At 39.2% G+C, this 13,222-nt stretch overlaps 1 protein-coding gene across 5 annotated transcripts in view; it reads left to right on the top strand.

The window, feature by feature from the left end:
• Positions 1–10,845, top strand: part of PCDH7 (protocadherin 7) — a 318,427-nt gene extending 307,582 nt beyond the window's left edge. For 4 of the 5 annotated variants that reach the window (XR_001412650.1, XR_001412647.1, XR_001412648.1 and 1 more), the window contains exons 4-5: positions 6,295–6,788; positions 6,886–10,845. Coding sequence is in view for 1 of the 5 variants with exons in the window: in XM_014947677.1 (XP_014803163.1) it covers positions 6,295–6,674 (380 nt within the window). In the remaining 4 variants the exon portion in view is untranslated. The other variant, XM_014947677.1, reaches the window with a different exon arrangement.
• Positions 10,846–13,222: the final 2,377 nt, after the last annotated feature.

Below are 13,222 nucleotides of genomic sequence, written 5' to 3' on the forward strand. Positions count from 1 at the left end.
CAGTTTATTCCAAATGAAGGTTAAATCCCTGTTATCTCCTGCAGTGTATAGAAAGTAACAGATTTGTCCTTAACTGACTAGTTTAGGTATTGTTAATAGTTTAGTCCTGGCAGCACTGGTTGTTTTACCTGTCTTCTGATATAACTCTGTCATGATTTAACCCCAGCTGGCAACTAGGACCAGGTAGTCAGTCACTCACTTCTCCCCCTCACCACCTGGAACATGGAAAAGAATCGGAAAAATAGGGAAAACTCCTGGGCTGAGATAAAGACAGTTTAAGAAGTAAAGAAAAAGTCATGCACGCAAATAAAGTAAACAAGGAATTAATTCACTATTTTCCATCCATAGGCAGGTGCCCAGGGAGACCTTATAGCAGCCTTCCAGTACCTAAAGGGGATACAAGGGAGATGGGGAGGGACTCTTTATCAGGGAGTGGAGCTATAGGACGTGGGGGAATGGTTTTAAACTGAAAGAGGGGAGATTTCGATTAGATCTTAGGAAGATATTCTTTCTTGTGAGGGTGGTGAGACACTGGAAAAGGTGGATACCCCATCCCTGGAGGTGTTCAAGGCCAGGCTGGATGGGGCTTTGAGCAACCTGGTCTAGTGGGAGGTGTCCCTGACCAGGGCAGGGGGGGTTGGAAGTTAACTGACTAGTTTAGGTATTGTTAATAGTTTAGTCCTGGCAGCACTGGTTGTTTTACCTGTCTTCTGATATAACTCTGTCATGATTTAACCCCAGCTGGCAACTAGGACCAGGTAGTCAGTCACTCACTTCTCCCCCTCACCACCTGGAACATGGAAAAGAATCGGAAAAATAGGGAAAACTCCTGGGCTGAGATAAAGACAGTTTAAGAAGTAAAGAAAAAGTCATGCACGCAAATAAAGTAAACAAGGAATTAATTCACTATTTTCCATCCATAGGCAGGTGCCAGGGGAGACATTATAGCAGCCTTCCAGTACCACAAGGGAGATGGGGAGGGACTCTTTATCAGGGAGTGGAGCTATAGGATGAGGGGGGATGGTTTTAAACTGAAAGATGGGAGATTTAGATTAGATTTTAGGAAGATATTTTTTCTTGTGAGGGTGGTAAGACACTGGAAAAGGTGGATGTCCCATCCCTGGAGGTGTTCAAGCTTAGGAAGATATTCTTTCTTGTGAGGGTGGTGAGACACTGGAAAAGGTGGATACCCCATCCCTGGAGGTGTTCAAGGCCAGGCTGGATGGGGCTTTGAGCAACCTGGTCTAGTGGGAGGTGTCCCTGACCAGGGCAGGGGGGGTTGGAACCTGATGATCTTTAAGGACTCTTCCAACCCAAACCATTCTATGATCTCCAGGAGCACAGGACTCCATCGTGCATAATGGTTACTTGGGAAGACAAAAAGCCCCACTTCCTTATTCTTCCTCCAACTTTATATGCTGTTCATGACGTCATATGGTATGGAACATCCCTTTATGCATAATGGTTACCTGGGAAGACAAAAAGCCATAATGTCCCCCCTCTTCCTTATTCTTCCTCCAACTTTATACGCTGTTCATGACGTCCTATGGTATGGAATATCCCTTTGGTCAGCGGTGAGCTGGGGTCACCTATCCCGGCTGTGTCTCTTCCCATCTTCTGTGTACTCCCTATCCTGGCTGTGTCTCTTCCCATCTTCTGTGTACTCCCAGCCTACTTACTGATGGGGTGGGGTGAGGAACAGAAAAGGCCTTGACTTGCTCAGCAACAACTAAAAGCATTACTGTGGTATCAATATTGTTCTCATCCTAAATCTAAAACATAGCACTGTACCAGCTGCTAGTAAGAAATTTAATTCTGTTTCAGCCAAACCCAGGACAAACACACCCCAAAAAACATTCCACACCACCTGCCCCCCTGCCAAATGCTGGTTCTGTCCACCTTTCAAACAGAAGAGCAGTTAAATACAGCAGATTTCAAAACATGTTAAATTAAATCTGTGCTTAAATGTTATCCTGATCCAGGCTCTCAGAACAGCTACAAGAAAGCAATGGAGTAGAAGGCTACATTAACTGTACGTGCCAAATACTAATTGAAGGGTGTTCTAGAGGAAAATATGTCACACTGGATGTGACAGCCTGAGGGAGGCAAGGCTGCTGATGCTGCTCCATGTCTCCAGGTCCAACCAGCAGCAAAGACGGGGGTGTATTCCTAGTAGGCACACACACAGGGCACACATACACACCAAGGTTGGCTACACAGATGCTCAGAGAAGCCCCACAAACACAGACAGCACCAAAGGCCTCATTCTGCTCCCCTCTCTGTCTGGACAGGATGCAAGTCCACTAGTGAAACTGGATATCCACAAATATATACATGTACGAATAATAGAGAGCACATATCCAAGAAGAGATAGAAAGAGATTTAATAAGGTTCTTAGTCAGCAAACTATTTATGTGTGACTGACCCTTTTATCCCCTTTTCTCTCTATTTTCTCACTCTTATTCCTCCCCAAATCACCTAAACCCCTCCCTCATCCTCCCTTGGGTTCCTTCCCTAAACATCACATAAGGCCTGTACTATCTCAAACTGTTTTTCCCCCATATCCCATAATGTGTCCTACATACCTAGGCAGCAATGCCATTGTCAGAAAGAAAGGTAATCTGGAGAGCAGGTGCCACTGACTCATGGTGATGAGTTTCAGAACCAATGGGGCTGATGGCTCTGCTAGGATAGCCCTGGGAGGTGCCTAGATAATATGCTTGCTCCTCCCAAATCATTGATTTGCATTTCTATGTGCACTGGCAGCCCAGAAAACCAACCATATAATGGGCTGCATCAAAAGAAGCATGGCCAGCAGGGTGAGGGAGGTGATTCTACCTCTCTACTCTGCTCTGGTGAGACCCTACCTGGAGTCCTGCATCCAGCTCTGGAGGCCTCAGCACAGGAAGGACATGGACCTGTTAGAGTGGGTCCAACGGAGGGCCACGAAGATCCAGATGCTCAGAGAAGCCCCACAAACACAGACAGCACCAAAGGCCTCATTCTGCTCCCCTCTCTGTCTGGACAGGATGCAAGTCCACTAGTGAAACTGGATATCCACAAATATATACATGTACGAATAATAGAGAGCACATATCCAAGAAGAGATAGAAAGAGATTTAATAAGGTTCTTAGTCAGCAAACTATTTATGTGTGACTGACCCTTTTATCCCCTTTTCTCTCTATTTTCTCACTCTTATTCCTCCCCAAATCACCTAAACCCCTCCCTCATCCTCCCTTGGGTTCCTTCCCTAAACATCACATAAGGCCTGTACTATCTCAAACTGTTTTTCCCCCATATCCCATAATGTGTCCTACATACCTAGGCAGCAATGCCATTGTCAGAAAGAAAGGTAATCTGGAGAGCAGGTGCCACTGACTCATGGTGATGAGTTTCAGAACCAATGGGGCTGATGGCTCTGCTAGGATAGCCCTGGGAGGTGCCTAGATAATATGCTTGCTCCTCCCAAATCATTGATTTGCATTTCTATGTGCACTGGCAGCCCAGAAAACCAACCATATAATGGGCTGCATCAAAAGAAGCATGGCCAGCAGGGTGAGGGAGGTGATTCTACCTCTCTACTCTGCTCTGGTGAGACCCTACCTGGAGTCCTGCATCCAGCTCTGGAGGCCTCAGCACAGGAAGGACATGGACCTGTTAGAGTGGGTCCAACGGAGGGCCACGAAGATGATCAGCGGGCTGGAGCACCTCTGCTGTGAGGACAGGCTGAGAGAGTTGGGGTTGTTCAGCCTGAAAAAGAAAAGGCTCTAGGGAGACCTTACGGCAGCCTTCCAGTACTTAAAGGTGCCCTACAGAAGAGATGGGGAGGGACTATTCATTTTTGGACCATAGCAATAGGACGAAGAGTAATAGTTTTAAACTGAAAGAGGTCACTGTTTGGAAATGAGGGGTTCTTTGAAGAGTTTATTGAGATTTATATGGGAAGGGGATTTGCCCAGTTGTCAAAGGTTTTTCCGTTTAAAAATCAGGGCCCATTAGGTGCATCTCAGCAGCTAATTATCCTTCTTACCTTTAGGGAGTGACAGAATAATACTTGATTTAGCTGGCAAATCGAGAATTTTCCTGTTGCAGTCCTCATCCTCTGTCTACATCTCCAGAACACAGTCATCTGAAAATTGATAGGCTGATAACTGTCCATAGTCTTTGCATTTTTCATTGAAAAAAATTTGGGAATCATGGCTGAGTCCAAATGCAAAAAACCAAAACCAAACCCAATAAACCAAACCCCCAAACCTCAATTCCCTCCTCCCAGCCTTATACATCTCAACTACAGAGTTACTCAGTTATCTAAAAATCAGTGCTGTTTTCCTCATCAAAATCAGTGACATATTGAAGTATTAAATACTATATAGTATTCAGAATACATACAGTAGATTATATAAATATGTTGACAAATGTTAATAATAATACTATGCATGTTCTGTAAAATACTGCAGTAAATTATTAATTAAATTAATGTTTAAATGCATGAAAAAATCAGGACAGGATGAATATAAATCTGACTTTAAAGAGTTTTTGGAATACTATCAGGATCAAATCTTCAGATGCAGTTTCTCTAGAGGCACCTGTAAATATTTTTAATTAAAAGAGTTTATTCTCGAAGAGGCAAAGGATCTTTGGTTGTTGTTTTTTTTGTTTTTTTTTTAAACAAACCAAAAAACTTCAGCAGTAACGAATTTATAAGTAATTCACAGTTGGAATTGTTACTGTTTGGGAAGGTCATCTGGCAGCCAAAACAAAAAATAGGCAAAAAGAAGAAACAAAATATAGGCTGAATAGACCTTTGAAAGATATTTTATAAGGCTTAGGTTATTACTGGCAAACTTACCGTTCACTTGAATTTGGGGAAGGCAGAAAGTTGCCGCAGCCCCTATGAAATACCTGATTCTGTTTCTATGCTGAAGCTCCTTGCTCCTTTTCAAGAAAATCGATTTTTTATAGAATTTTCATCTAATAAGTTATACGATATAAAAGTCATATCAAATAAACTGGAAAAATTAATTTACCTATTGATTTATATTCTTTGTCGACTTTAATTGTTTGAATATCATGTTACTTTGTAGGCAGCTCTGTCTATGTCTTGTAGGCCATAAAGTACAGCTTAACTGAATAAAAGTGAGGTTTCAGAAACTTATCCAGCATTTAAAATAGTTGAGGTAGCTTTTTAATTCAATTGTAGTAAAAGTATCAAAATACAAATATTAAAAAACTACCTGTGTTTTTATCAATCTCCTGAACTTTGCTAGTTTTCAGTGGAAGCTCTTACAAATATAGTAGCTGGAAAACTTACACGCAGTGATGTGGAACAGGACACTTCCTAACACAAGAAACGACATAAAAAACGTTAGTTTATCTATTCAGGCAGCACTCGGATTCTTCCTGTCCCTTCATATGCATCCAAACCACACAGAACAGCTTTAATTGCACAGATCAGATTATATTTATAAACGAAAGAAGTTTTTTTATATGCTCCTACTAATCATGGATTGTATGATCCATGTAACATATTGTGTACTAACAATGAATGCCCAGTCCTGAGAAATACAAGCAGAGGTTTATATGATATGCAAATTGACACCCATCATTAATACCAGAGCTGCTTACTAGCAGAGAGTTAAGCATCTTCATAAGTATTTGCAGTGTCCACGCCTCTGGTTCCTTTTACATAAATTCAAAGTATTCTTTACAGAATCACAGAATCTTCTAGGTTGGAAGGGACCTTAAAGATCATCTTGTCCAACCGTCAACCTGACTGACAAAAATAGACACCCACACAACAAACAAGGAGCATCATCACTAAACCATACCCCCCAGCACTACATCAACCTCCAGGGATGGTGCCTCAACCACCTCCCTGGGCAGCCCATTCCAATGCCTGATAACCCTTTCAGTGAAAAAGTTCAAAGAAAGGTATTTTTAATAATGTCAAGAAAATCTGCAGTATGGAATTAAGTGCTTGGTTGATTCTTTTAGAAATCAAAATTCATTCAGCACCCAATGCCAAATGCTTTGGAGATGGATTCACAAGCACAGAAAGTGGCTTAATAGTCCTATTTTTCAATTCTTGAGGTTGAGGATAACTGTACAGATAAGCTTGTTGCCTGTGGACACATGCAACGTCAAAAAAAACCCCAAACTATTACTGAGAAACTTAGTGCAACATTCTTACCAAGACCTTTAAAAATACCTTTCGAGAATTTAGGGATTTGCAGTTTCACTCGAAGTGGTTGCAATATTCTTCATTTGTAAAGACAACTCTATTTTCCTTTCAGATTCAAGGCCTCTACCAGATGTAGCCCTGACGGGGAAGTGTACCCGAGAATGTGATGAATATGGCCACTCAGACTCCTGCTGGATGCCAGTTCGCACTTCTCCGGAGAGAAAGCAGAAGAGCCAGCCAAAACTCTCCACTTTCATGCCTGTCGATGAACGGGGCAGTCAGGAAAAACTGGCCAATGGAGAAGCCTCCCTCATGGGTGATCGCAACAGAAACCTCCTTAACAAAAAGTTGACCTCATCCTATGAGACCTTCAGCGCGGCGAGTTTCAGCAAAAACGAAGAAGGCAACCCAGAGGATATCCCCCTTACACAGACAGGGGAATACAAGCCATCTCCTGTCAATACTCTAACTAGAAGAGAAGTTTACCTGTAGGCTAAAAAAGCAGCAACAAAGTTCTTTGTGTGTTACAAGAAAGAAAAGGGGCAAAATTCTGAAAATCAAAACAATTTGAACAAAAATGAGAAACAAAAAAAGAAAAAAAAAGAGGGGGCCACCAAAGAGACAACCAAGAAAGAAAAGGGGCAAAATTCTTAAAATCAAAACAATTTTAACAAAAATGAGAAACAAAAAAAAAAAAAAAGAGGGGGCCACCAAAGAGACAAAAGATCTGCCTGCCACTTCTGCCTCCATAGCAGGCATTTAATTCTACTGTCTGCCTGACTATACTGTACAATGTAGAAAACATTGTTGTTACTTGCATGTCTAATTCCCCCTCACTGATTTTTATTTTCCTAAATCTACGGTTGCAAATTCCTCCCATAGTAACGAGCTCGATTAAAAAGAACACAACACACTGTTGTTTCCCCTCTGCAAAAGCATGAGTTAAGCCACTCATTTTGTTTGATTGTCATCTGGCTTGTTGAGGATAACAGGTCAGGGAAAAAAACGTATTCCAAACATATCATCTGAATATTGCTGATCCCCACCAGGGACAATCCTTCAGAAACCATACAGACATAGAGCTAAATATAAAGGAATAACCATTAATAGGCACTTTGTGAAGACCACAGCTTTAATATTCTCACCTCTCATCTGAGGCTGGAAGCAACAGAAATCTGTTCAGCCTGAGACTGCAGTCAAACCCATGGCATATTTTCCTACGATTCATGAACTCTGGTTCTGTTTTATCCATAGAACAAGCGTGTTCTTGCTGTGTCTCTTTCTCTCCTCCTCTTTCATTCTCTGTAACGGTTACTTCAACGTAAACACAACTAGTTTATAACGCATATACTGTAGGATAGTAATGATAAACTCTTAAAGTCATTATTTTGGGCGAGACTAACCTCTAGCTGGGAAGATGGTAATAACAAAAAGGCCAAAGATCACACAATGGATCAGGGGAACTGCTAAGTATTGGGGCTCGGCTTAGAAAACTAATGTATTTACAGACACCCGTGTACTCATAACACCCCTTCAGTTACATTTTGCACAGCAGCACAGTTCACGAGCCCAGATGACACAATTTTTTTTCTTTTCCCATGTGGTTCAGTTGAATGCCCAAAGGAACTGATGTGAGGTGGGTTGTTTGGTTTGTTTGGGGTTTTTTTTGTAACGCCATGATATGTTGCAGCAGGTGCTGCGTATGATATGCTGCATATGCCAGTTCCAGGGAATATTTAAGATCAAAATGAAAACCCAGTAGTGGTAATAGAAGGCTGTGTTAATGACAGTGCTGGGGGGGATGGAACAGGTGGGCAATGGGATGATGTGGTGACAAGAGAATATTAAAAGTCAAACGCAAAACCTCCATTTCAGAGTGCAAGGAATGAGTGCTAAGGTTTTTTTTTGTCATTGGTTACCAGTTGCTTCAACTATGTCAAAGATATAATGCAGGTTTTTCTTGAAACACAAGTGCATTAAAACCAAGAGAAGTGCAATACTAAATGATGTGAAGACTTGGAACTTTTAGGCTATGTAGGAAATGGTCTGATAAACAGTGGTATGATACTCACCGAGCAGATCAAAATGAGTCAAAAGGAGTCCAAGCTGCCACGATCCGCAAGAGCTCTGGGCTATAACAGTCCTCACGGTGAGTGCTTCTTGAAAGGAAGAGGAAAGGAAACAGGTTTTTTGTGCAATAAAAGCAACAAAACGGGCAGAAATTCAACCAGTTGCTTTGTAGCTGACGCTGTAGTAATAAAGACAGACCGAGCTCAGACATTCAGATGGAAATGACAATCGAACGACACAGCAAGGACAGCTCGAGGAAAGGGGGGAGTATTTGAATCCCTGGCTCTTTAACCTGGCATTAGGGCATGGCTAGATGGCTCTCTAGAATATCGTAGTCACAACGTAGCTTTGGGTAGTTTACTGCTTTGAAGAATTGCATAGAAATAACCTTAAAAGGCCTAAAGTAGAGGTTGGTAAATCAATACAACTCATCACATTTACCTTTTGAGTTACCTTTTCTTCCTGTGGTGGGGTGTGCCGTCATGGGCCATCTCGTTCTCCTCTCTCGGGTTTCCTTTCTTTAAGTAACATTAGTTTGTGTATAGCAGTTATGACGAATGGGCACACTTTTAGAAAGAAAATATTAAAATCAAAGGTTAATAACGATTGAACATTTTTATGTTTGATTATTTAAGTATATGGAGAGATGCAAACTAGTACTTTGTTACAAGACTGCGTACAGCAGTTACTGCTTTGTATAATCTGTAAGTACCTGTTTAAAGATGCTTCTAAAAATGCTTATGTAATGTATACACATTTTTCTTGCACGTTTCAACAGAATACACAATTGCATAACACAAATGTTCAACAGAAATGTTCCTTTAATAAGATTTTATTTAATATTACACATACAAAAAAAATAAATTAGGTAGCTTGGTTCCATATATTCTTAGACCCTTTTTCTAGAAGGTTAATAATACAGGTCATAGAAGACCTTCGGATTAAATGGATCAGCAGTCACTCACCAATTTTTGCACCACATAAGACAGTCATTAAATACTTTACTCGTGTGCATCTCCTTAGATCTAAGATGGGTGTGAAAGAGGTTTTTTTTTTAAAAAAAAAATAAAAAATTCTATCTACTGTAAGTATTCACAGTAATTCTAGTGGAACGAGCCACTATTAATATGCTGATTACTCTTCTGACCTGGCATGACACACAAATATACTTTGTGTTTGTATTTTTCCTCTTTATTTGAAATAGGTTAAAACTGGTGCCACTCCATAAATAGAGTGCTTTTGTATAAAAATAAAGAAATAAAACTATAAAAAATAATTAGGGTGAATGCGAAATATGCAACTGTGCCTTTTATACCTATTATTATGGTAAAGTGGTAGTTGGGTTTGGACACTGAGGGATAAGGGGCTATTCCCAACTTTTTTGAACCTGTATATTTACTTGTGTTTATTTTCTGAGAAATTATAAATAATATATTTAAAAACAAGCCTTTTGCCAAACTCAGTTAATGGACCAGTCTTAAGCATTATTAACACAAGGCTGTGGTTTAAGTAGGTCTTGAGGATTTTTTTTTATTACTATTTGTGTGGGATTTGGGGTTGTTTTCACTTGTTTTTATTTCTGCTGCCTGGAAAACTACGATCAGTCTATATTATAGTTATTTAGCAAGGTGTCACCAGTTCATGTTGCCAGGAAAATTGTCAATTAATTTTCTTTTTTAATTGCTTTTAGCCGTCATCACATTTCAGTTGTACAGCATAGAAATCATCCTTTTATTTCCTTCCATGGGAAACTCAAATGAGCTTTGCATGTATTTTACATTAGGGCACCTTTATAGATTGATGCGTTAATATATAACTTTATATGTATTAGAAAATTCAATAGCTTTGGTCTAAAAATCTAATGCTCATTCTGGATCTCAGATCCACTATGTTTATTCAATATGGTTTCTGACTGGCCTGCTGCCTGAGTTTCAGGAGAAAAAAAAAAAAAAAGTTAAACCTTATTTTTATGTGGGGGAAGAACTTAAATGGGATTGAAATGATTGGCTGAAAGGCTACCCAAGGAGGTTGTCAAGCAGGAAAACAAAGAATACGGATAAAGACCTTGCTGTAAATCCAGCCATCACCAAACATTTGTCAGGAACTTGAACAACGAAATATTTTTCCCTTCTGTTTCATTGGTGATAAATATACAGTGTTTCCTTAAGGAATGAAGCAGACGAAATAGCAATAGAGCTGGAAGTCCATCAGTTCAGTTGTGTTACTGACTGAAGAAGAGCATAAAACACAAGGAAGACGACAACACTCACCAGCTACCTGGGTATGCTTTCAGACAACTTTTTCCTAAATTTTAAAGCACTTGCATTCAGTGTGGTACGATCTGTTTGTAATATTAATCATTGACTATTGTTCTGCAACTTGGATGTTGATAGTGAAGCAGAGAACAATTTATCATTGTTTATTATGAGTCACTATGCACGCAACTATGCTAAACATGGCAAAATGTATTAAACGCTAGTCCACCTCTATTTATGAAATATTTACATAATTTAATTTGCTTTTGTACAGTTTTATGTAAATAAATTGCTTGTCATTTTTGTCTGCAAATTAAAATATAACATGTTCAACTGGTTGCCCATTTGCCAGTGTACTTTCTCTGACAGGCTATCCTACTTTTACTGGATTAAATCACATGGTAGTTTGCATTTTTAACCTCTATTTTGCATGGCAAAGATGAAACTGCCTTTGTAACTGGCCACATCTTCAGCTGCTGATGTAGCTGAGGTTTTACCTGTCTACAGAGTGATATTCAGTAGAGGTTATTGTCACTCAGGACAGCATACAGCTATTTTCGCCGTAAAAATAAAGGACTTGTAATGATAGCAGTTGTTTCCAATTACTGTTCAAAAGGGCTTCTTATTAAGGTATGTTTAAAACCATCATATTAAGAGGAATGACAAGTCTTAAGTAGAAGCTCAGGTATTTCCATCATGGAATGAAAATTTTCTAATTATCAGCAAGGTTGTTATTTTTACTAAGAAGTTTAGAAATATTAACAAATCCTAAAATGCCAGTGAAGCATCTACACTGAAAAGAACAACACAATTAATGCAGCATTTCAGAGCAAAATGTGAAATAAAAGCTCTAGTTCTTTCTAGCTGTGAATCAAATTATCCATCTCAGCATAACTACAGATCAAGAACAAACTCTCCTCAAGAAAGAACATCTAAGAAGCAGAAAGAGTTTATTCCTTAGCTGTCTGGATCACATACTGCTTTTTTTTGTTTATTTGTTTTTATAAAAAGCAGGTTCTGAAACAGCCATTGAGATGGGATTTGCAACAATTGTAAAATGTGAAAAATATGTTTGTGGGGAGAGGGATCAAAGGTTAAAATTCACCCCCCTCCCTATTGTTTTCTACAAAATACAGTACTGCTACAGAGACCTTGCAAATCATTGTGTACCGTTTCCCACCTAACACCACAAAAAGTGCTGTTTCTATCTTACCTTAGTTACAGCTTAGCCTTTCGAGTTTTGTGAATAAAAACTGGCCAGAACTTCTTTTAACTTCTTTTTTTTTTTTTTCTTCTTCTCAATAAACTTTACATTACAAATTTCTTTCTCCGCCTGTGCTTTCAGTTAACATTGCCTGGTCCGTCTTTAACGAAGGTGTCAAGGAAGAGTCTTCCTCCCGTCAGCCGAGGGCCTGTGGAGAGAATTCAATCCACCAACTGACCCCACATCTCCCACATCACCCTCCAACGAGCTCCCCCTCAACCTCTTTCAGCAGCAGCGGTATTTTAATGAGTGACTTCAATCAAGCTTTCATGTTGATTTTATATGAGCTGTAGTATGCAAGGCATGACCTTCTGTTTGTTTATTTTTGTCTTTTATCTGCATTTCTCCTTGTTTACCAACTGCATCCAGGAAGGTGATTACAGGAAGATAAAATAAATTTCCTGAACCACAGAGAGTCATAAGAGAGGATAATATAAGCTGGCAAAAGCTAACAATTTATGCTCCCCTTTAACCCTGACTTCATTTCTCCCTCCTGCACTGCAGTAAAATGTAAATCTTATGCAGAGACTGAAATTAATAAATGTGACCCAGGCTGAAATAATTTCATGTCTTTATTGAGCCTCCTGAGGGGAGTGTATAGAAGACGCTTAATAGTTCATAAATGTGCAGATCATCTAACATATGCAAAAGAAGAAAGCAACACCAGAGTTAGACAAGAATATTTAGTATATTGCTTAGTAAAATGATAGGATTCCAGTCACTCAGTTCATACAGTTATTTATTCTAAAGCAAATATGACTGGTTTAAAGACTTGGATATACTTACCAAGAAAAAAGGAAAAAAAATGCAAAATACCTATTCTGTAGTGGCATGGAATGGCCTCTGGGAGAAGGAGGAACAAAGAACAGCAAATAAGTATAATGTAATTGGCACAGAAGTGTTAGAAATAAATCCCTTTAGGACTTTCAAACTGATTTAAGGATCCTAAAATAGGGAGATATTAATGCATAATTTGTAGCTATCTACAGTATGGTACTGTAATTTCCAAGAAAAAAACTCTTGCTAATTATAAGGCATGTGATTCTATTTAAGGTCGTGTTTTTAAAGATTTAATTAATGGTTAAAAATATTTATATCTTAGTATTCCTTCGTTGTAAGCTTACTAAAGCAAAATTCAGCAGGCTTCTCCAACATTCATTGTAGGAGAATGCAGGGCTGGAAAAACAAAGATAGCCAAGATAGTTTCATGTATCTATTCTATTTTCAGCAGGGAAATCAACATCTTCATGTTTACACTATAATTATGAATAAAAAAAAATTAAAAATTCAAATCTAAACCTATCAGCTGTCACTTCTTTCCAGAATATTTCAGAAGGAACAAAGTAGCATAAAAAGCAGATTTAGTATACCATGTTAAAGCCTCCTTTGGTAAATTTTACACTCAGCAAATTCAGCATCATGGAGAAAGTAACTTAAAAAAGAACGAATCA

The sequence above is a fragment of the Calidris pugnax genome, unplaced genomic scaffold (assembly GCF_001431845.1).
Source record: "Calidris pugnax isolate Ruff unplaced genomic scaffold, ASM143184v1 scaffold114, whole genome shotgun sequence".
Lineage (NCBI taxonomy): Eukaryota > Metazoa > Chordata > Aves > Charadriiformes > Scolopacidae > Calidris > Calidris pugnax.